General features: G+C 38.6%; 2 protein-coding genes and 1 long non-coding RNA gene across 4 annotated transcripts in view; 1 reads left to right on the top strand and 2 right to left on the bottom strand.

Annotated features, from left to right (window-relative positions):
* LOC145496232 (uncharacterized) overlaps nucleotides 1-24,688 on the top strand; it is a 448,310-nt gene that overhangs the window by 416,025 nt on the left and 7,597 nt on the right. The window lies entirely within an intron of this gene.
* The window catches only part of LOC145496263 (uncharacterized), a 427,898-nt gene that overhangs the window by 256,791 nt on the left and 146,419 nt on the right, over nucleotides 1-24,688 (bottom strand). The window lies entirely within an intron of this gene.
* On the bottom strand, nucleotides 7,038-10,073 carry LOC145495161 (uncharacterized). Of its 2 annotated transcripts, XM_081474739.1 has the most exons (3): nucleotides 8,387-10,073; nucleotides 8,029-8,124; nucleotides 7,038-7,426 (listed from the first exon to the last, which is right to left on the bottom strand). In XM_081474739.1, exons 1-3 carry the CDS (start codon nucleotides 8,435-8,437, stop codon nucleotides 7,343-7,345), a joined length of 231 nt encoding a protein of 76 aa, XP_081330865.1. In that variant the 5' UTR covers nucleotides 8,438-10,073; the 3' UTR covers nucleotides 7,038-7,342. The 2 variants fall into 2 exon arrangements, with proteins under 2 accessions (XP_081330865.1, XP_081330864.1); XM_081474738.1 differs by lacking the exon at nucleotides 7,038-7,426 and having other exon boundaries at nucleotides 7,919-8,124.

Consider the following 24,688-nt stretch of genomic DNA (forward strand, 5'->3'; position numbering starts at 1 on the left):
ACAACAGCCAAGGTTTCGTCTCCGCGCATGGTCCATACATTTACTCTTATTTTAACCTCTCTACAAAGGCCACCCCTCTGGTCTCTGTTCTTCTATTTTGATTTTGTACGTATCTATATGCCGCAGAAAGCATTTTTAAAGATAAAAAAGTTGAACCCACGAAAAGAATTCTCCCCTACCTCCCCATAACGACCACTTCTCTACAAAAGCCACCAGTCTCTGTCCCTACGCTGGCTGTTGTGGAGAAGTTCGACTGTAAAGGCGAAGGTTTCGCAAATTTTTTCGATGGGAAAATTCTTAACTAGATATTTCTTGCTGGAAAGCTCAAGCAAACCGCAAGGAGAATGCCACCAAACAAAAGGTTTAATGAGTAGAACAATGGCCGTGCACGTGCGTTAAATATCTTTGTTCATTCTTTTGCCGTCCCCTGCAAAACAACGACGTGAAATGAATAAGTTCTGGATATTTTGGAGAACGACGGCGGCTAATTTTTCGTATTTTTACTTTGAGTTGAACGCTGACGTAACGTATTTAGTTCGAGCAAGTTCCGAGACCAATATAGGCGCACTGTACATATCTAGACAAATGCGAAATTGCAAGGTAAAATATAAATTCATTTTTTTTTAACTAGGCGTTGTACTCGGGGTCGCTGTTATAATTGTTTAGGCTTTCTAGTAGCTCTGACGGAGTTTCATTGCTCATTCTCCACGATTAAATAACTGGTGAACACAAATTAGAAGCAACTACACAAAGAATTAACAACCACTTCAAAATATCCACGCCGAACAATCTGTTTGCTTCTGCAAAAAGCTTAATACATAAACAAATAGAAAGGACTCACCATGTGCATCACGAGTTCTATTGCTGGCGTTCCTCGTTCTTCACTATTAAACTGTTCAACACAAAGAAGAATCAGTTCCATAGAGTGTGTACGTCTACGCCAAGATATCTGTATGCCTGTTCGAAACAAGGTTATAGGGTCTTACAGGATTAGAAAAGAAATACTAACCTAACACCTGTCCCCGGGCAGCTGTCGTGCACACCGTTCCTGAAGCCCACGTGCAATGCACAGGGCAGTGTTGCTCCCAGGAAATATATATAGACGCGTAATCGAGGCTGCCCCTGTATGTGACGTCATCATTTATTACCACTCCTTTGAAGTTTTAGGGTGCTTTCCATTCGACCAAAAATCCCGAAATTTTCGAAGCGGGGACAAATGGAACGGAAATTTTCAGGAAAAAATATTCGCAAATTTGGGTATAGCTCACGAGGTTGTCCTCTTTTTCGGAAATTATGCATATTCGCAATTTTCTATTCAGCGCTAGTTCTTTTGGCCGCGATCACGGCGAGTTGGACATCCCATGCAAGGATCACGGCGATGCGCATTCGAAAATAGAAACACTTGAAAATCTTTCCACTTATATGTCGATAAATACTAGCTACAGCTAAATACGTCAAGAAAGCGTTTTATAGAAATAATGACCCCGTGGTGTACTTGTTTGTTTTGCATAGGTTGGCTAGGAAATTTACAAAGATTTATAAACCCTTTCTTTTGCGACGTTTTCGCTGCCGCTGTGGTTTGTATAAGGTCTCTGCTGCGGTGTATAAAAAGTTACGATGTCGACTTATCAGCATCAGTGTTCTGTTTGCTTCTATATTTGCGATTTGAACCTCGAAGTCATTGGAAAATTCCAAGCGAACAAAACTGTGCGACTTGTCGTCTTCCACACTGGAAAAGTTTGTACCATTCGCCTATGGAAATTACCGGAAATTCACACCGGAATTTTTGATCAAATGGAACGCGCCCTTAGTTTCATACAATGTAAGACCCTCTTAACGACGGGAATCCTGAACCATCGAGTTTGGATTCGAGTTCTAGTTGGAATTACTTACATACCGAATTGAACGACACGAAGTCCTGTCACCAATTGCCATAAATTGCTAAAGTCACGGTGTTTTTTCTGCCAATCTTGCTTAATTCGCCGTAAGATTGGCAGAAAAAACATTGCGACTTTAGGCAATTTAAGGCGATTTTAGGCGATATGATTTAGTAGGCGATTTTAGGCGACTTGAGGAGACTTTATTTCGCTCGAGTGATATAAAATTTAAACTTAGCAAGTCTCTCCATATATTTTGCAATAAACCAATATTGTACTAATACTGGTACAGAATTAAGTCACCACAGTCTCAAATATCCAGGGCCGGGTTGTTCAAAGCCTGATTAAACTAACCCAGGATTAGAGAGAATTTTGAGATCAGTTTTGTAACTTTTTGGTCCAGGTTTTTGTCTATGTTGTTTGTCTTTTAGTTTCGAGTTTGATTCATCTTAAAGTACACAACCATATGCAGTGAAAGCTATTTCTATACAAAAAAAATAGCTTTCAAATTTCACCAGCTACTTGTCTGGCTCCAGAAAACTTTGATGACCCGGTTTATACAGTGATTTGAATCTTTTCAGAAGGTTTTTACCACAGTTGATCAGACCACCAGGACATATATCTTCCAAGCTTTCACTAGTTTCCACCTGGCACATTACAACTGCCCAGAACGACATTTTCACAACGAAATAACAGAAATTGATATATCGATACTATTTTCCAGCCACACTGGTCTTCCCTATTTTGACTCGTCCAGTAACCCTTGCGCTGCTAACTGGTTTCCATGCTTCAAAGAGACGAGACTCGATCCCCTTCAGCCTGTGCGACGAAAATTCGAGTTCTCCTGCTAAGTGTTCCCCAATGTAGATTTATTTCAAATCATCCAATAATAAATTACTGTATTCAACGTTCGGAGAGTATTCGTTGGGCGATTCGTTTTCTTTCTTCTTTTTTGTAAACGCCGGTCCGAGTAATCATACCCGTGTGAGCTCGCGTGCACTTTAGTTCCCAGGTGGTTACGGGGCCAAACGAAGTCACGTGTTCCAAACATTCGCCTGACAGCCATGTTTACTGAAAGTTGATCAAAGAGAATTTTCTGTACCTTAGCTTTGGATATTAACAGTAGCGCAGTCCACCTAAAGTGTATAAGATGATGTATATACCTAGCTTCATGCTACTGAAACTCGCTTCCTGCTACTTAAACCGGGATAAGCTCCGGCCTGATGAGCCACTTGGCTCGTAGGCAGACCAATGCATTGGGAACGAGTTTTTAAAAGTTAAAAAATAAAAGTGCACCTATTGAGGTTAACTCTGCTGCACCCCATCCCTGTTCCGTAACCAGTACCCGTTAATATACATCTGGGTTAGGAGAGGCACTATGAGAGTACGAACACAATGCAATGATCCCCAATAGGGGTCCATTGCACCAACCATTATGCCATCGTGCCTCCTCTTCCTTCTCCTAGGGTTGGAGTGGAGTTAACCCTTACAGGACAGTTTTAAGCCTAATAACCTTCTACAGAGGCAATTTGAGTGTGGCGAAACCTATTAACATTGCGTAGCCGATAGCAACTTCCCAGTCCATAAATATGGAAAATAACTCGGCAAGGGTCGAAAATTCGATTTCGCTCATATTTTGAAGGTAGAGCGGCTAGGGCATGACAAAAACTCCTGGGTAGTTGTTTTGGCAAAATATCCTTTTATTTCAAAGAAATATGCAAATTACAAATACCATTAAAATTTGACACCATTTTAGTAAACAAGTTTGAGAGCCTCGCATGCACACCACATCATTCTTCCGTCTTTAAAACACTCAAATATTTTTGTGCAATGTTTTAATATGTACTGGGTTGATTTTAAGGAATATTGCGGGTTTTTTGGGTGCAAAATAATTAAATTTCGAAGACATGTATTTCATTCACTTAAAAGTACTTGGTAAAAATAATTGATTTTCACCATGTGCGAAACCTTCAAATGGATTAAGCTTCCGGTGATTGAATCGCAAAAGGAAATTCTACAGATTCCTGTAAAAATTTCTTTCGGCAAATGCTTGTTAGCGACGCGAGAGCCTTTCAAAGTACGTTAAAAATGCAAGTATTTGACCATCCGTCGTCAAATTTCAATTTACGGGTTAGACATATATTTAAGCATGCGCCACATGACTTGACCTATATTAAGTTGAAATAGACACTGGGCTGATAATTTCGAAATGTTCTACCCTTATTTGCTGTAAAAGGCAGGTCCAAACGCCAATTTGACGTGTTTCTTAGGGGGTAGGGATAGGACAATTTCTATCCTAATACGTAAGGCTCCGTAAGACTTGAAACCACAGGGAGCACACAATCTTGTTGAGTAGGAAGAGATTAAATAAAGAAATGAAAAAAATGAATAGTTTACCATTGCCACTGTTGTCATCTTTTACTGGACCACCACTACCTATATGCCCTGCGTAATACTGTAAACCTAAACTCCTACCTATATGTGGTTTACATATAATAAAGTGGGCTACCCTCGGGGAAATAGGATGTGGCCGCCTAATAGAGTTTGGCCGCTCAATAGAGGTTGGTGTACGTTACAGCACACCTTATTTTTTCACTATCGGGTTATAACTTTCTTAGTGAACATGGAGTCAATTCAAGAAAATCATGATAGACGTGTTTTTGAATTATCACTCGTCACCTTCAATTTCAGACTCTTGTCTGTCATCGCCCTTTCCAAAACAAAGTTTTTAAATTTTGGGTGGCCGCTGAATAGGGGTAAAGAATATAGAGAAACCCTCATCGGAACGACCAAATGGTGGCCGCGGCCGCTTAATTTAGGGGCATAACTGGTCAATAGGGGTTTTATTTACAGTTTTTAACTGACAATAATTTTGGACTGTATTGACAAAGGAGGCGAGTGAGCCACTCTAGACATTTTGAACGCAATCCAAATATTCGCCCGGTCTCTGAATTTCACAACTCTATCAGCCAAAACGAATTCGTAAGATTTTTTTTACAACTTGACCGAACTTGTTTTCGAATAATTTTACGACAGTCGGAGAATTTTAGGGTCTTTTGCAAAGTTTTTTTTTGTCCATATCGCTTTTCGCATCGTGATCGTACCGTTACCTAATCCCAAACGCGCGTCATCCAACGCGCGCTCGCACTCCCGTCCCTCTCCCGCACATGCTTTTTTTAATTTTTGACACGACAATTCGTTGCAAACCCCTCCCCGGTTCGCAGTTTCTCTTACGTGTCCGATGTTGCCCGATCTCCGCATGGAAACAAAATATCGAAATTAAGGCCTGAATCGTTTACGTGAGATTCAGCGATAACAACTAGGAGCTGGGGAAGGACTCTGTAAAGATTTTTCAAAAAACATGTGTGGGAGAGGGAGGGGAGCGAAAGCGCGCCCTGGATGACGTGTATGGTACCTGACCCAACTTGTAGAAACCAAAGCGAATGAACCAATTTTGCGTAAGATTTCCTCTGACTCCTTCTTTTCCAACCCGGTGACAACAGTATAGAAAGTGAGTAGGGTAGCCAATGGGCAGTTGTGATAGAGCGCTACGGTAGATTTATACTAGTCATATCAAAGTCACGTTGAACAAAAGGTCACGAAATTTGATCTGCGTCAGGTCGGGGAAGTTAGACCTCTTTAAAATTATTCATTTTTTGAACATTTTGCCTCCGTTTGTACAGTAAAACGCAGAAAAGCGAAAAAGGTCACATAGAATAGGAAAGTTTAACATATTGAGCTTCAATAAAATCCCGTTTCGGGGGAATCAGAAAAATATTAGGGTCGGCCTTTCGGGTCGGAACAATGTCGATTCTGGTTTGTTTACAAAAAAAAACATCGAGCGATTTCCGGACTATCAGGGAGACTATGCTCGATTTCTCGTCACGCAAGGATGTTTTTCTAAAAGGCACACTATTTTCGAAATCTACGTTAAATTTGGAGCATTTTGACACCAAATTTGTCGAGGTTTGAAAAATTTTGTTGTCGGCCTTATGGCAGGGAAGTTTGTGAAGTTCGGCTTAATAGCTCTGATTGTATCCTGCCCTTTGCAAGTTAAAAATAATTCTACAGCAACTATTCATAGATACAGATATATGTGAGTTTTTTCATCTGATATCTTTTGGACGTTAGTAATCCCTGAGGGAATCATTGCTTGGTTGTGACTTCGGTTCTAATCGTGTTAATTACTGACGAGTTATTTTCATGCCATGGCCCCCATTTGTCAACTTTCTCACTGTATCCTTTGAAATAAATTTTAACCATGTTTTCCCCTTTGTTAACCTGTGTTATATGCACTGCATAAATATTCCTATCCGAAGTTTTTATTTTCTTGTAATTCTTGGGCTTAGCTCCTACGAATTGGTCAATAAATCTCTTCTGAAATACGCTCCCGCTTCGCTTTATTGTCCGCCACTTTGAACATTGGCGCTCTTTACATATTTAATTACACTGCGCATGTCAGGTGAGCAATATGGGGGCTTGGGACCAATTTAAGCATATGTTCAGGTTTCTATGAGATATACCTAATTAAAATAAGGTTGTCATAGCAAAAAGTAAAAAGCAAAAAGCAAAATAGGAATCAATTAGCATATAATCATCAAAGCTTGCAACATTCACAACAAACACGCTTATAGCTGAATATTAATCACGTAATGAGAGAAATCATTTGCATCAGTTTCTTGGTGTCATTCTGATGCAATTCGAGGCTGATTTGTCTAGTGAATTTCAAACGTGCTCGAATTACAAACGTACATCGGATAACTACTAAACGAAATAATGACTCCATTTTTTTCTATAAATATAGCCTGGGGTAAATTCCAGGAATGCGACGCGTCTTTTAGTTTAGCGCTAAATAGAAAAGCCAGTCTGCGTATGGTTTGCAGTGCACAACAGCATCTGATCACAATTTTCAATCAACAAATCAGGGGCGTAGGGAGGACTGTTCTTCGCGGAGACGGTGAGGGGGTCCTCCGCCAGTTCCTCACCCGCGCCACAAACCAAGCTTCGTTTGTCAGGACATAATAGATTGGTGACTGAAAGTGAAACAACTGAGACATAACATTGCTCGCGTCAAGTTACCTTTTGCTTTTTCAAATTGTGCGACTTCTGTTGATGGAGAATGTTGGCTCTAAAATGACTGTGGCGCCTGTCTATCTTATAGCGCGGTTGATGACAGCATGGCCAATTGAATTTTCTCCCTCTGCTGCTATTTCAATCACTCGACCAAGGTACAAAGCTATAAAGCGAGACTCTTTACCGTGATGACAGGTTTGCCTCTATTATTTTTTTTTTCGCAAGCGGGGCTCATGGGGTCATTACTAGCTACGTCTCTGTTAACGGTAATAAGATGATACAAATAAAGACAACCACAACTTCATTTACATGTGAAAACTGTTTTATTGGATTCTACACACGCTACTTTAGATCAGTTGAAAGAACTTTCTTCTTGTCAGCAAACTCCTCCGTTAAAATACCCATCTGCTTGAGCTCATGTAGCTCTCTAAGTTCCCGCAGGATGTCTGATCTGTAGCTGTAGCTGGACTTGTAGCCTAAGGATAAATCATTATCAATTTATTAGTGCACTATTTATCACATGCGGCCAAGATCTACAGTGCAGGTAGGGAAATACCTCTTACTAACCGAGTTCGAGGTCCGTACACTAAGTTACGGACCGTGTTTTTTCCCCTTCGATTTATGGCCCAAGCGCGAAGCGCGCGGGTCATAAATCGAAGGGAAAAAACGAGGATCCGTAATTTACAGTACGGACCGAGAAGACGAGGTTAGTAAGGTATCTATTAAATCTCTGTGTGCCTGACGGGTTCGGAAACGATTTCTATTCACGCGGACTCGGAAAGGCTTCTAATTTCTGACGCACCTCGCAAGCAAAATGAGTCAGTTTGAAACTGTTTTGAAGTCGTTCGCACGCTTTATTACATAATTTAGAGTATAAGAACGTTTTTACCTTTTACTTGCTATAAAAGTTAAGAACATTCATCGATAAATCACAAAACAGTTTGGCAACAAAACCAACTTTAAATTTTAGCGGGCCGTACAGGAGAGTACAGCCCACTAAATTGACCAATCACAGCTCGCGTACTAACTGAGAGATATAATAAAATGCGACATTCTGTGGGTTTAACAGTTCACTTACCACTGCTGACGTGCTTGTCGCAGTCTTTTTTGCCATCTTGTGTCGAAATATCGGCAGCATTGGTGGTTCCTCTTCACTTTTATGCGATCCCAAAACCTGGAATGATAAAAAGAAAATGAATCTTGATTAGCGTTTGCTTTGATTAGCGTTAATTTGAGGATTCATTTCATACCAGCATCTCCGCCCAGAGTCGGTACTGGTAAGGCTGGAGAACGGTCTCGCCGTGCTTATCTTCCAACCTTTTCGTGTGCTCTTCTATTTTCTCCGTGAATGAGGGGGACGCAGCATTTGCCTCATCATGAGAACCTATAAGTCACACTTTTGAAAACACGTGTTCGTGTCAAAAGCTTATACTTACGTTTGTTTGTTTGGTTGCCTTTCTTGTTGACACTCCCGGCACGTTCTTCATTCACTGCCACATGGCTAGGGCCCACCCAAAGAGGTTGCCCACTTATAGCAGCGGCATAGGCATCAGGTAATTCGGTGTCTGTAAGAACCCAGAGTTTTTTCTGCCTCTTATCCATGAGGACAAAGCTGAAATTCTCAGCAAACAGCTCACCAGGAATAATGTTCTTCACTGCCTCTCTAAGTTCGGAGCAAGTCTCCGCTACAGGAAAACCCTTTACTCTGGCTGTTCTGTATGAAGATTTTTTGTTCCCACCAACTATTCTGATATCAGTCGTAAAACGTTGACGAGTGTCGTTTAGAATTTGTCCCTCCATATTTTAGACTGATTTAAAATCTGCGCGTGCTGGTGTGTGCAATTTGAATTGCTAATTTACGCTTTACTTTTCTGGCTCACGGGCCTGGGATCACGGTATGATCCTATTGTTCTGGCTCGTGCAATCGATTACTAAATAAACAGAAATGAAGTGACAAAGAAACCACTGCAAAGAATAATGAAGCGCGCCAGTGACGTCATAACTCAGACAAACTCAAACAAAATGGAATGGTGGAAGATTCGAAGCTTTTTCAGTTCAAGCGCGTAAGCAAGTGTTCCTAAAACAATTTTTAAAGAGAACGTTTGGTGTTCATTAACCTCCTATTTCTCTCAGAGCATGCTTATGTTGTCTGACTCTCGCGGGGTTCCAATAATTTGCATTCTATTTTTAGACTTCGCGCGCTTCGTTATTGGTCATTTTTTATGAGGTAGAATGCCGGGCGCTTATTCAGAGGACCGCTGGAGAATTATCTGGTACAAATTTCTATTGATGTGGAGTGACAAGGAAATTGCTTTTCAATTCTTTGTATGCCCAAGAACTGTGCAGCGTATCTGCCAAAATTTGTATTGACAAGAAATGTTGTAGCAGAAAGAGCTGGTCGACCTGTCGGTACGACAACACTTCACAGTCATGAGGAATACATGATAACAGCTCGCATCAACAATACAGGAACAAACTGACTCCGAGTTTGAAGTTTCCACACTGTGTAGAGCACTTCACAGACTTGGGTTCACTAACAAGAAGGTCAGTATAAAAATTACTGATACTGTTGATATTTTTTCTCTCTCCAAGACGTACTATTGCTAAATTATTCCCCTTATGAACTCATTTTTATTGATGAGACAGGAATTGTAAGTGTTGCTTTTTTGATAATTTCTCAGAGCATAGAGTCTGTCAATTGTTTGTTAGAAAGACTTGTTTTGAATAAAACGTTCTTTCCACTCATTCATCATTATTTTCTGATATGATCTTTCTCCACGACAGAACCTCATCGAGACAATACGGTTATCCACCGAAAGGGCAGCGGGCTGAGGTGATAAGGACAAGGACAAATAGCCAACGTATTACAGTAATATCTGCTATTGCTCACGATGGATACCTTGGCATCCGAATTCTTAATCCAGGCCAGCAATTCACTCGGATTGTTTCTGCTGACTTTCTAACGATAATCGTGTGTTAGATAAAGGACCTCACTCCACTCCACTCCACTCCACTCCACTCCGCTCCCCTTCTACTTTTTTAGACGAAAGTTTTGAAAGCCAAATGTAAAATTTGAAAAAGAAAACAGACATAAACCCACTTAATAAAAATTCAATTGTTTATTTTCATAAGCCCGCTTATTTGTAGAATAATGTTCAGTGATGAGTACTATCCATCCGAGTATTTTCAGTAGACTGTTTTATAAGAGAAACTGAATCCTCACCCTTACTAAACGTTCCTTCCTAAACCTAGATATATCTGCGGCTCTAAAGGGTGTTTTTGAACAAACAGTTACAGTGAAGTAAAACTCCCCAGCCAGTTCGCCTTTCCAAATAGTCTCGAGACAGGCGATTTCACTAGTTTTCTTAGGCAGCAAGATGAGAAGAGAGATGATGGATGTCATCATGGATCCCGAAAGAGATACAAAATGTCAGAGCCAACAGATATTCAAGGAAATTACTTGCAGAAAATTTCTCACAAAGCGAAATAGAAGCTTGCTTTGAAGCACTGAAAAAGGTAAACGGATACCTGTTCAAGATCCATAGCAGCTTAGCGGACGGATCACTAGGACAGGTGTTAGAGCAAACACTGCAAGAAAGATGTGGGTTCCAGAAACATCTGTTTTTGTTTTCCTCTTTACACATTAGAGATACTGACACGTTTAAGCTGATACTGTTTTTCCTGGGTAATGGTTGATCACAGCACTTGATAACAGAATGGATTCTTACATCTCAACACTGGACCACACTACAAAAAGGAATCAAGAGAGCAAGACAAATAAACTTTATTTATAGCAACTTGGACTCTAAAGCTAGTATTTAGTTCTATTATGATATCCATCACGCCACTTGGCTATTTTTGAATGGGGAATTCAGAAATACCAACGATCTGTAAATTTTGAATCATGTAGATCCTATCTTTTAGGGAACCAAAAAAGTTATTTCATTTTTTCTTTTGACAGAAAATATAATTTTAAATGTGTGATTATCAAAACAATAACAAGAGGGTATTCAGTTTTTTCAAAAATTGTGTATAATTTTAATGCAATGTTTCATTACATTAAACCATTTTTAACTTATATTTTTTGTGTCTCTTACTATAATTTTTAAGTCTAACATGGGTACCCTTTAGGTTAAATTGGGTTTAAACAAATACATCAACATTTCTACAGTGAAGTAAAACTCCCCAGCCAGTTCGCCTTTCCGAATAGTCTTGTGATAGGCTGTCACTAGTTTTCTTCGGCAGCAAGACGAGAAGAGATTCAGAGAGACTTCACGCCGGATCCCGAAGTAGACAGTTTTCTTGGCAAATGGGTGAGTGACCTATGCCATTTTCGGTGCAAATAGAACAGGGCATCAAAGTTCTTCCAATATTTTCATGAGAGAGGTTTACCACGGGTACATTAAACCATTTTTAAGTTATATTTTTGTGTCTCTTATTATAAATTTTAATTCTTAGACTGTAATCCTACTATGAACTATCATTGGAGAGAAGTACAAATACTTGTAGTCACTAACCGCTACGGAAATGGTGGTAAGCTCCAACTGTATGGACCACTTGGTCAGACACAGATCTTACCTTATTTTGCCTTACCTTGAGTGTCAATTTCGTCTGTAGAATATGCAATAACAAGACTACAAATAGAAAATAAAGAAATCAAGGTCATGCTGCAAGAAGGAGAAGAACTTCATGCCCTGACAGAGCGCCTTGAAAAGGCCGATAAGGAAAGAGAAAGGTAACACAAATGCTGAAAACATACTAATCATATCCCCCTACTTGGAGGAACAAAATGCAAAAAACAACACTATTTCGAGGAAATCCTTCAAGATTTCTCACCAAGAGAAATTAGAGTTTGTCACCACATACTCGCAACTGTAAACAGACACCTTGTAGATGGTTTGCTGGCGGCAGAAACATTTTAATGAAATTTTGCAAGAAAAAGGTAGGTTCTAGAAACATTTGTTGTTTTCTACATTACACTTCGCTGTCAGAACAGGCTAGTGGGTCAATGTGGAAGAGACGAGGTAGAAAGGTGTTTTTTAAAGTTGTTTGATGTTTAATTTAACTATAAAACATTGCGATAAGACGAAAGTTAAAACCATCACTGTTAAAAACTCTAAAAACTGTAGAAACTCTAAAAAGCAACGATGTTTCGACGTTTACTCAACGTCATTATCGACAATATTACTGCGCTTGATGATGCAAGTGATGGCACCTCTAATATTGCGGTACCACTACCATTTAAAGATCAACAATCAGCCAACTCAGTAAAAAGAGAAATGCGAAATCTGAGCGCAAATATTGGAGTACAAATAAAGCCTGTCTTTCAGTCAAAAAAGATCAGTGAAGTCCTTGCCCCGAAAGAGAAGAAGCCGCCGATTGTCAACAATCAGTGCATAGTCTACAAGTTTCAATGTGATCTGCGCGACACAGATTATGTCGGGTACACAACCCGACACTTGCACCAACGTCACCAACCTGTAGCCTCCATTCTTAACCTGTAGCCTCCCATTCTTACTATCATATTTAAGAAGTCGTATGAAAGCGGAGAAATCCCAGACGACTGGAAATGTGCCAACATCACACCTATCTATAAGAAGGGCTCTAAATATGATGCAAGTAACTACAGGCCTATCTCCCTCACATGTGTATCAAGCAAATTGATGGAGCATATCATAGCAAGCTCAATCATGCGGCACACCGATAACCACAACATCCTGTACCCCCTACAACATGGCTTCAGGGATAGAAGATCGTGTGAAACACAGCTTTTGGGATTCGTAAACGACCTAGTTAACACTATGCATGCTGGATCCCAGACGGATATCCTGGTGATGGGCTTTAGTAAGGCATTTGACAAAGTCAGCCATCCTCGTCTTGTTACCAAGCTGAAGTATTATGGAATTGGTGGTAGGACAAACAGATGGGTCCAATCCTTCCTAAGTGGCAGAACACAGAGAGTTGTCCTTGAAGGAGAATTTTCAGACGACGCCGAAGTACTTTCTGGTGTACCACAAGGTTCTGTCCTGGGTCCATGCTTATTCCTTTTTTATATAAATGATACTGTTTACTTTTCTTTCGATATAAATTTTTCCTCACATGTAACTTTTATAACCCAAAATTTTTACTTAACCCAGTTGCCTCTGGTTATAGACCAAGTTTCCGCTACTGACATTTTCAACACATCTATACGAGATCTACCAAGGACAAGATTAATCAAAAAAGAAATTTACTTACTCTGCTGAATGGGGATGCTTTTTACCCATTATCCACCTGGCCGGAAGACATCTCACAATTATTTTGGAAAAAACCCATTACAGATACTGACACGTTTAAGCTGATACTGTTTTTCCTGGGTATACCCTCACTGATAAATAATTCAGGACCAGTATCCGCAAATAAACTTAAAACGCCAGATCCTTAAGTCTGACGAGCTATTTGTTCTGCCAAAAATCTTCCATATGCCTGCCCCTTCAAATATGCCTGCCCCTTGTTACGGGCGATTTAGTTGAAATTACCACCTCTGTAATGATCAATGTCGTGTTCAGCTTGACCTGCTAAAATTTTTGCAAGACCAGCAAAACTTGGAGCTGGTGTAACGAAACTAGGCATAACGTAAGCAGCTTTATCAACAGCTGAGGAACCTTTATATCTTGCTCGAGCTCCTCCAGTTTGATTGCTTTTAACGAATTTGGTTTTAGTTATTCCACATTCAGCACAAGTGCATTTTAACATCATTCTGCCATTTTTGGCTTCTGTATATCGTTCACTTCCTGGAACACATTCGGTGACCTTTTTTTGTCGCACGCAATAAGACTCCATATAAATAAATTAGATATTTCTGATATAATTTATGATGAATCTTTGATTAACACTTTGGTCTGAGATGTCAAATTTAAAATTGTGTATGTTTTGCAAAACAGAACTTCCTCTTTGTCTCTCCAATAGATAGTACAAGTCCTAATAACCACATAAAACACTGTCGTGCTCTTGAATCTCATCACCAGAGTATACAATTTGTTTATTACTTGTTGCCATGTATTTCTGAATATCTTTTGGCATCTTCAGTCCAAAACTGTCGTAATATTCACAACAATCATCAATACTTTTGTAACAGACCCGATGAGTACCAGGACCGATTTTACTGTCAAGATTAATTATCCGACATTTTTTTGATATTATATTTGGCAAATTATCACTGCTGAAAATACCTCTGAAATACTTTATTCCAAGATGTTTGACAAAGTTCAAAAAATCAAAATTTGACAATGGCTTGTTCACGAATTTTACAGAATTTGTTTAAGTATGGGAATTGAGTTGAATGGGCTGTTTTCTCCCAATAGCAACCCCTCTCCCTTTCTCTTGTAGGATCTTTTTTTTAATCCCCTTCCAATGGGGTCTTCCCATGTGCCCAGAAATGGTGGTGAACCCATTAAATAGTGATGTTTTCCTCCATTTTATACAAGTGTGTTAGGTACATATACGTTTAATGATCTTCTTGGATTGTTTTTGTCAGCTTGAAGTCCTTTTCCTGTCAGTGCTTTCAGCAATACCGGCTAAAAGCATCCCAAAAAACCTCCTGATTGTGTTTTAGTGGGACTGAACCTGATTGAAGAGCATTCACAATTTGCTGTTTTTCCTTTGCTGTCAAAGGATGTTTGTATGTGATTAATTGGTCAATTTTATTTTGTGGTACCCAGAAACCACCTGTCTTTTTTCTTCCAGCGATCTTTTTGACCACTTGAGAAGCGCCTTCAGAGGCTCGTCCTGCTAATGCGCTTAAACCAACGGTTTTTGCAATGGTGGGTGCAAGTGAGAAAAGAGCTGACCAAAGGCTCCCTTCCATGTTGAACAGCTTTTCTTATTTGTGCTTTTGAAATCTTGATGTCTGAACCCTTTCATGTTGCCATTGCTTTTTTCAATTTATTGATTTCTCTCTGTGTTAACATTAATTTATCAGAACCATTCAACTCATTGAAAGTGAGTCGTAAAGTTATGGCTGAATTATTTTGATAAGCTTCGGCCAGTTTTTCTTTCTGACCTTCTGAAAGATTTACACCATGAGGATAATATTTCGTCATTAATTATATATAATATATGTAATCTAATATTATAATATGAGTAATTATCGTAATCCAAAATACATAGAAAGATATGAGGATGTTGTATTCGATCTGGAAACAGCATTGGTAACAAATGTCACCAACAATGCTCATCAGAAAAAAGACTGACACAGATTTGTTGTGGATAATAGTGGCGAAGTCACTCCATTTGATTGGTACAATGCTCGATTTAGCGTTGATTTCAAAGTAAATAAGTTAGCAAATGGAGCTAATTTAGCAGTAGATGATAGTAACGGTTTTCTCAATGGCAGTCATAGTTTCATCAAAAAGCTTGATGTGAAAATGAATGGATATCAAGTTTATGATTGTGACGACGCCAATCATGTTGAGAATATTCAAAGCTTTCTTGAATACAGTGAAGGTTACGCTTCATCCACAACCACAAATGAATTCTTTTTTCTTGACACAGACATGCCGAAGAGAGAACTGATCAAGTGACTTTTAACAAGGGTTTTTCCGCTTGTAAAGCACTGTTAGGCATATCTGCAACTGTGAATACTGAAATACCACTCACCAGATATTCATTTTTCGAGAGACTTCAAGATGAATTACTACCAAACTCAAAACTTGAGATCAATCTAACCATTGAATCTGATGGTAACTTAATTTGGCAGGCTGCTGATAATTGCAGAGTTATAATCACAAAAATGCAGCTGATAGTTCTTCGTCTGAAATTTAATTCAGAAGGACAGAAACTTGATAGGGTCTAAAAGTACTTACCAGTGACCACGAGTGACCATGAATGACCACGAGTGACCACGGATGACCATGGATGACCACGAGTGACCATGAGTGACCACGACTGACCACGAGTCACCATGAGTCACCACGGGTGACCATGAGTGAGATTACTTCAAAAAATGTCAGTAATGGTGTAGTTGTGTAGTAATCAAAGATTACAGCAGTGGCTGTGCGTTCATGATTCCATTGTTCAGTTCCTTTACAAATATTAGCTGTCATTTGTGAAAGTGAAGAAGAATCCGAGCGGTTTTATCAAACGAAGTGAGGCGCGGACTATGTATATATTTTCTGAACGCCAAGCTAAAAACATTTATGTTCAGTTACTTGTTGTCGAAAATCACAGCACCAAACTGTAGCTAGTGCTTTGCGTTATTCATATGCACTGCCATTGGATGTAACTTGTGACTACGTGCACGCACTCATGTTGTTATTTGCCCCTGCAAAGAGGACAAATCGGTGAACACGGTTGTCCCAAAAAATTTCGAACGCACTTGACTTGGATTGCGTTACCCCATGTGAACGCTACTAGTTTAACTAGAACACATCCGATAATTTTTAGCGACTCAGTTTAGAAGAGGTGCATCTCCTCTATGTCTTCCCCTACTCCTTTGGAGGTGTTCACAATCGTGGCATGTGGACTATAGATTGCAGATTGCATCTAATGTAATGAAAGGGAAACCCAAAATATGAAAGTAAATTGAAAAATAAATTTTGCGAGTTGTAGCTCGGCAAATGGTTATGATAAGTTGTTAGGAGTCAAACTCTTCCGAGTTGTGTAGCTCGCCCAAAGGCCGTGAATTGTGGTCAGAATGGTTTATTGGTTTATGCATTACTAATTTAAAATTTTTCATTTTTGAAAACAAGACGTCGTAAAATTTGAGAAATTTAAAAAAAATTAATACAAATGCATAGTAAAATTTTTGTCGATGCGCTCTTTGACTATAAACTATATCAAGAAATATTTGTTACAAGCGTTGGCATTCTGAAATTGAATGTTGAGTTTCGAAAAAAAAGTTTCAAGAAATGCTTCTCCTGGAAGTTTATAGTTTCTTACAAGTTTATAGTTTTACAATTTTTAAATCTATTCATTGCTAGTTCAACTTCACGTGCAGATCGTTATCTGTTATTCAATCAAACAAAACATGCAAAAGTTTTGAGCCTCACCTCGTTTCATAAAATCTCTCGGATTTTTCTTCACTGTCACAAATGAAAAAGGTCACATAATAAGCATCAAAGAACATAATTTCAAGAGCCAATATTTGTAAATGAACTGAAAAATTGAATTGCGAACGCACAGCCACTGCTGTAATCTCTGATTACTGCACCAGTAAATAGTCTCAGTTTGGTGGATATGTCATTATTTGATGAAACGACCTTACAACGACTTTAAAATTTACCTTTTAACAACATCACTGACATTTATTGATGTAAACTTACTCGTGGTCACCCGTGGTCACTCGTGGTCACCCGTGGTCACTCGTGAGTATTTTTAGACCATTATCCAGAAACTTTACTTGAGTAACTATCTTGAAACATGAAAATGGACTTATCTCCACAAAAATGTTGAGAGAAGTAATAGTATGTGACAAGCTTCTGGAAGTTTCAGAATATTAACAGTAATCACACGGCCAAGGCATGTATTCATCTTCACAATCAATGACGCCGCAATAAACGTTCAAACAGCCAATCTATTTCTTTAGAATACATTTTCTGTAAGCACAGATCCACGAACTCTTACTTCATGTCACCTAGAAGTGGGTAATGGTAACGAATATCCTGAAAATCATTACAGTCCAAGGACAGAACCAACCAAGGGATTCAGAGATGTTTTGAAATGTGTTTATGGAAACAATGATCACAACGGTGGAACATTGATGAACAGAAGTAATTTTGGAATCATATTTCCGCTTGTTTATTTCGATCTCACAAAACAAAAAATGGACATCAAAGATGGCACAACCAAATTGACATTCAAATATAACTTAAGCGGTATTACAACCACGGATTATTCCATTTATGCATTTAAACTATATGAGCAACATGTTGAACTGAAAAAGATTGATGGTAAAATAATACTCAGAACTTAAATTCACTTTCTTAGAAACATAAATGACATTTTAATTTCATCAATCTCATATATTTCATAAACTGAAATTTATGGAAGATAACTTTCATTTTACGGAGTTTTCCACCATTGAGTAACTGAATGACTCTTTCATTTATTTCATAATCTGTCATTGGCATGTATTTCGTACTTGGTCTTAGTTCTGTCATTGTTTTGTTTTTTTATTCTTTTCTCTCAAAAGATCTATTATTTTGTCTCCCACTTTATTACCAGTGTATTCACCTGTTTCAGTAGCTGCTTTTGATAAGGCACTTTTTGCTACAGTTTTGGCAGTATCTTTTACCGTTTTATCAAACACTGTTTTCATCACGTCAAACACCCCTTCACCATAAATGTGTTTTCTGACATATTGATCCATTTCAGGATCAAAACATCTCTTATATTTACACTGTCTCATATTATTAGTCTAGATAAAAATTAAACGGGTGCCGATTTCACGAATAAATCTATACACCAGTCAATGCCATTTAAATCAATAGGTCTTCCTATCGAATCTTCAAGATAAAACCATATTTGGCTTATTGTATACAATGATGTAGGAAATATGATAAAAATCTTGGTTGATATTGAAATGGAAATCGTCTCGTTAAATTGTCTGTTGGTACTACAGCTACTGTATTAGACGATTGTCCATCAATTAATGAATCCGTAATAGCATCACAATTTACATTTATGACATCTATACTGTTGGTTGTATTCAGTAATTTTTTTTGTGCTCGTCAGGAGCCTGTTCACAGATGGTGCCAACTCAGATTATCCAGGAGCCCACTGGATAAAGACCGAATCTCCCAGTCAGCAGCAGGTGGCAAATAGAATTTTTATTGCATGAAAATGCCTCCAGGAGCAGCTGACACCCTCAATGACCAAGGAGGCATCATTTCGACCTAATAAATGTCTATTTGCCACCCCCTGAATATTGCCGATGCATTTCAGTGGTTGAATTGGCAGAGTTCTTTTTTCAACGATGCTTTCAGGGTTGAGAGAGTAAAATTGGCGATGTACTTACTTCCCTTTGCCACCCTCTTGGAATCGTGTGAGCAGTGATTTCACAGTCACATGGTCACACATTGGGAGACCTTGTAATTTTCATAAAAATATTTAGTAACATGCGAGTTTCAGTTCCTGTAAGTTCCAGCAAAGAAACGATATATCCGTCGTCCTAGTCCGCCATGTTTGTGCTCATGCCAATAGGCCCCCTCAATAGCTGTTATTGCAGTTGAGTCTGCGGTCAAGTATTTTTTTGTTTAAAAAGGCATACAAACGAGGCGAAAGGGTCAATGTAAAGCAGAATTGACCCTTACACCTCGCTTGCATGTAAAACTGCTGATAACCACAATAACAGTTATTGTGAGACGGTAGAAGTCTCGTGGCCATTTCTAAGTGCTGTATAACACAACCCTTTCAAATATGTGAATTGCTTTGCAATTGTTCAATGCCAGTCCTCGCACTAAGACACAACACACTTTTAGACATGGTTACATGACTGATGACGTCATCACACTAAGTTTGCAGAAAATATTTATTTCATGCTAAGAGTTATTTTCTCATGTGGTAACCTCCCAGACTTGAAACTGAGAAAGTTATGTGACATGTACATTTTTCAGCTGCAAAGGATGCTGTGAAGTTTCCTGTTATTATCATAATATTGTTTTTAATATCATTATCATTATTATTAATAATAATAATATTATTGTTATTAAATAACAGTTTAGCTAGAAGGTTAGTCATGCAGCAAAACAAAACCGAAACTTTGAAATGTAATTACCCAGAAAAATGCTGTTCTTTCAGTGTGTATTTACTAAACTTTTGTTTTCATTGGAAGCGGATCTGTATGTGGCAATATTGATGCTTTTTCATCCATCCTATCTTGCAGATTAAAAGAAAGAGTGTGCGAACTCATGCCATTCAAAAAGTTGTTCACATTGGAACGTGAACAACGAGAGAAAAGGGAAATTGAAAGAGAGGTATGATATATCTAAACTTTTGCTACTGTATAGAGCATTTTAACATGTCATCATGGCAGCCATTTTGGTGTCCCAAAACCATGATGAAACGGTGGCCTTGTTAGTGTACCAAACTAATCCTGTGGGAGTTTAACTCTATTCTTATGTAGGCACTTTCTTTTGGTCCAACAAATGTGTGGCTATTGGTGTCATGAGTTAAAACGTTGTATTGACGAGTGCAGTTTGCACCAGGTGTAAGGAATCAGTAAAGGGGTACATTAAAGTGGGTTATTTTTGTGATGAATTAATTATATTTAATAACTATCAAGTGTTGATGCAGTCAATAGCGGGAGGATGTTTGCCATATAAACTGGCCTTAACCTCTCTGCTGTGATTCACTTTATCTTAAGCAAATCCAACGTCTTGCAGAAAAACTGCAAAGAGATGCAGCAATAAAAACATTGCAAAATGACGACTTAGAGTTTCAGGTCGAAAGACAAAAAAATACCTGGAAAGCATGGAAGAACAGTTATTTGCTGTAAGTTTGGGAGTTAGTTTTCTGCTTTTATGTTTTAAATGCAAAACATTATATTGCTGCTTGGCTAAAAGATTATCGACTAGCAAGTGGTGACTGTCAGATTTTGTAAAATATTAACATAGAGGCGACGGTGCTAATATCTTCTCTATCTTAAATGAGGTAATTCGTAATTTTCATAAATTGCGTTGGGGACTTCCATGTAACCCTTTCAAAGACTTTTGTGCATTTCGTGGATGGACAGCCGAATTATCGTAAATTTTGCTGTTATTGTAAATTTTGTAATTTTCGCAATTGTCGTAACTTTAAACGGGCCTTCGTTGCAACCCTTTGAATAAATTTCATAGAGTTTGTCGGTGGTCTCGCGAATTTCAGTAAATTTCGCAGTTTTCGTAAATTTTGTAAGTTTTGCAATTCTTGTCACTTCGGAGGAGTCTTCTTGCAACCCACTGACTAAATTTCGAAGCTTTTGTTGTAGTCTTGCAAATTACAGTAAATTTTGCAGTTTTTGTAACTGCGTTCAATCCTGAACGTTAGGAAGACCGTGGTGTCGTCGGCATATTGCATAATTTTTATTTCTTTTGTTCGACATTAATTCTTTTGAGTGATCTTTTTTGAGAGTTCTTATGAAAAGTTTAATGCCAATTATAAAAAGCAAGCCAGACAGAGGACAGCCTTGTCTAACACCGCGTTGTAAACAAAGGAAGAAAGATGCATGGCCATTGTTCATTACACAACTAGAGGCTTCTTTATGCAAAACATCTATCCATTTTAAACAACCAGACAAACTGTTAAAAGGTAATGGTTGCCAATATATCCAATATAAAGCTCTGGTTCTGTAAAACTTTGTCAAACTGGTTTCTTTAAATCACAGAATGGTTAATCATGATTTGGATCTCAGTATTTCTCTAACCAGATCATAAGCGAAGATAAATGGATTGTAAGCTAACACAACTGCTTGTTGTAACACGTCGGAGGTTCCTAAACACTAGGACAAGATCATTTCAGTAAAGTGTGACAGAGGACCCTGTTTTTAGCAAAGAAAGTCCACAAACCAACTCCTCTGTAAACATGAGTAGTCCCTTAAGTAACCTCTACCTAATACCAAGTCATGGGTGGTTGATCATTCCTGCTATCCATGTCTAAAATCTTGGCTAACACTCGCCACTTGATGAGTTGGAGGAGTATGGCTATATGGCATTGCAGATTAAAAGAAAGAGTGTGCAAACTCACACCATTCAAAAAGATGTACACGTTGGAACGTGAGCAACGAGAGAAACGGGAAATTGAAAGAGAGGTATGATAGACCTAAACGTTTGCTACTGTTTAGAGCGTTTTAACATGTCGTCACAGCAGCCATATTGGTGTCCGAAAACCATGACAAAACGGTGGCCTTGTTAGTGTACCAAACATATCCTGTGGGGGTTTAACTCTATTCTTATGTAGGCACTTTCTTTTGTTCCAACAAATTTGTGTGGCCGTTGGTGTTATGAGTTAAAACGTTGTATTGACTAGTGCAGTTTGCACCGGGCGTAAGGAATCAGTAAAGGGGTACATTAAAGTGGGTTATTTTTGTGATAAATTAATTATATTTAATAAGTATCAAGTGTTGATGAAGTCAATAGCGGGAGGATGTTTGCCATATAAACTGACGTTAACCTCTGTGCTGTGATTCATTTTATCTTTAGCAAATCCAACGTCATGCAGAAAAACTGGAAAGAGAGGCAGCAACAAAAACATGGCAAAAAGAGGACTTAGAGCTTGTGGTCGAACGACAAAAAAAACAGCTGGAAAGCAGGGACAACCAGTTATTCGCTGTAAGTTTGGGAGTTACGTTTCTCCTTTTATGTTTTAAATGCAAAACATTATATTGCTGCTTGGCTAAAAGATTATCGACTAGGTAAATGGTGACTGTCAGATTTTGTAAAATATTAACATAGAGGCGACGGCGCTAATATCTTCTCTATCTTACATGACGTAGCTCTGAATTCCACCATCTTTCACCTAGCATTGTTAACTACTGCGCCTTTCAGTTACAGGCGAACTCAATGGTTTTATGCCTGGTTTCGGTCGATCATCTTAGCAGACCTGTCAGGAAACAGAAATTCAAAAGGTCACATCTGTGGGCTGTAATTGGTAGAATTCGTTCTTTTTTCAAGGTTGGTTGGTTATTGTCATAATCATGATTGACGCCAGCCTAAAACTCAGTCAATAGTTAGGTTTTGATAGACCTGTGATAGAATGTTCAAGAAGGTAATATGTAAACAATCAATCCTACTATTTTTGTATAGGTGATTCAGGAGAATGAAGAACTGAAAAGATTTATACAGGACTCCAAACAATTGAAGGAAGGTAACAATGCTCTCAATTAACAGCTCAAATTTAAGCACCTGCTGTTGCAGTCTGTAGAATAGATCATGGAATACAGAGTGTGGAGTAAATAAATAAGTAAATAAAATCACCTTTATTTACCCTCAGCTGTGTGCCCTCGGCGGCGACCATTAGTGTCATTACTTTTATTGGCTGTTGTCTTTTGTCGAATTTTCACTTTTTTTGAGATTTGGAGGGAGTCTTAAATCTTAGTGTTTGAGACACTCCCTGCTGAATTTATTTTTGACGCACCATATATCATCAGGTGGGTAAACATTCGCTTTCTGTTTGCATGCATGATTTAGTCCATGCTTTTGCAAAGTATCATAAATGTCGCATTTTGGGTAATTTTTATTGGGGACTTTCATGTGACCCTTTGAATAATTTTCGTAGCTTTCGCTAATGGGCTACCAAAATCTCGTAAATATCGCAGTTTTCATAAATTTCATAAAATTCGTAGTTTTGGCAAATGTCGTTAAAGACTTTCCTCAAACCCTTTAATGAATTTTGAGGTTCCATCGATCAGCTGGCGAATTATCGTAAATTTTCCAGTTTTAAGAAATTTCGTAAAATTCGTAATTTTCATAAATTGCGTTGGGGACTTCCATGTAACCCTTTCAAAGACTTTTGTGCATTTCGTGGATGGACAGCCGAATTATCGTAAATTTTGCAGTTATTGTAAATTTTGTAATTTTCGCAATTGTCGTAACTTTAAACGGGCCTTTGTTGCAACCCTTTGAATAAATTTCATAGTTTGTCGGTGGTCTCGCGAATTTCAGTAAATTTCGCAGTTTTCGTCAATTTTGTAATTTTTGCAATTCTTGTCACTTTGCAGAAGCCTTCCTTGCAATCCTTTCAATAAATTTCGTAGATTCTGTCAATGGTCTTGCGAATTACAGTACATTTTCGTCGTTTTCGTCAATTTTGTAATTTTCGCAATTTTCGTAACTTTGGAGGGGCTTTCCTTGCAACCCAGTGAATAAATATCGTAGATTTTGTTGTTGGTCTTGCAAAATACAGTAAATTTTGCAGTTTTCGAAAATTTCGTAATTTTGACAATTTTTGTAACTTGGGTGAGGCCTTCCTTGCAACCCAATTAATGTCGTTGTTCCTAGCGAAAGTAAGTTAACCGTGGCGACTTGCGATTGAACCAGAGCTATTACTCAAATACAAACAACTCGTGATGGCGTTAATGGGGGAACACTGCCTTGCGTTTGGTTAGCCCATGCGACTTCCGGCGATAGCGTGACAAAACAACCTCACTTATCTCCCCAGCACTACGAGCTGAATGACAGACAGCACGTGCTGGATCGGACAAGAGTATCGGTTAGCAAGCGATGTTCAAAGGCGATGAAAAAACAACAAGCTTGGGGGAAGTCGCTGCGCAGACTTAACCGCACCACACAGGAGTGACCCCTTGTTTATTATACAGGAAGACATGACCAACCTCGTCTCCAAAGGGAGGGAGGGAGGGAAAATTAAACGATAGATTTACAATAAGTAATAGCTACGTTGCTTAGACGAACTCAGAATGGACTCCGAACAGTTTTCCGAGCTTTTATACGGAGACGTTCGTCTGCTTGTAAGCCAGTAGAAAAGGCTGTACTACCGAACAGCTTACCCTAACACGTGTAACATCTTAAACATGAATAGTGCTTTAATGCTTTGCACCAATGCTATGGTACGTTATAACGTTCAGAAGATAACAAAGCTACAATGTTTTAGGTTTAGCTACAATAACGCTTACAGTTTGTTGACCTTTGGAATATAACTGCTTAATAGCTCTATAGAAAGTGATGCCGCCATAAACGGCTCATTCAGAACGTACGTCACGCTCCATTAACTATATTTTACTGGCGTAACAGTAAAATCTCATTGAATAAATATTGTTGATTTGTCGA

The sequence above is a fragment of the Orbicella franksi genome, chromosome 8 (genome assembly GCF_964199315.1).
Source record: "Orbicella franksi chromosome 8, jaOrbFran1.1, whole genome shotgun sequence".
NCBI classification, from domain to species: domain Eukaryota; kingdom Metazoa; phylum Cnidaria; class Anthozoa; order Scleractinia; family Merulinidae; genus Orbicella; species Orbicella franksi.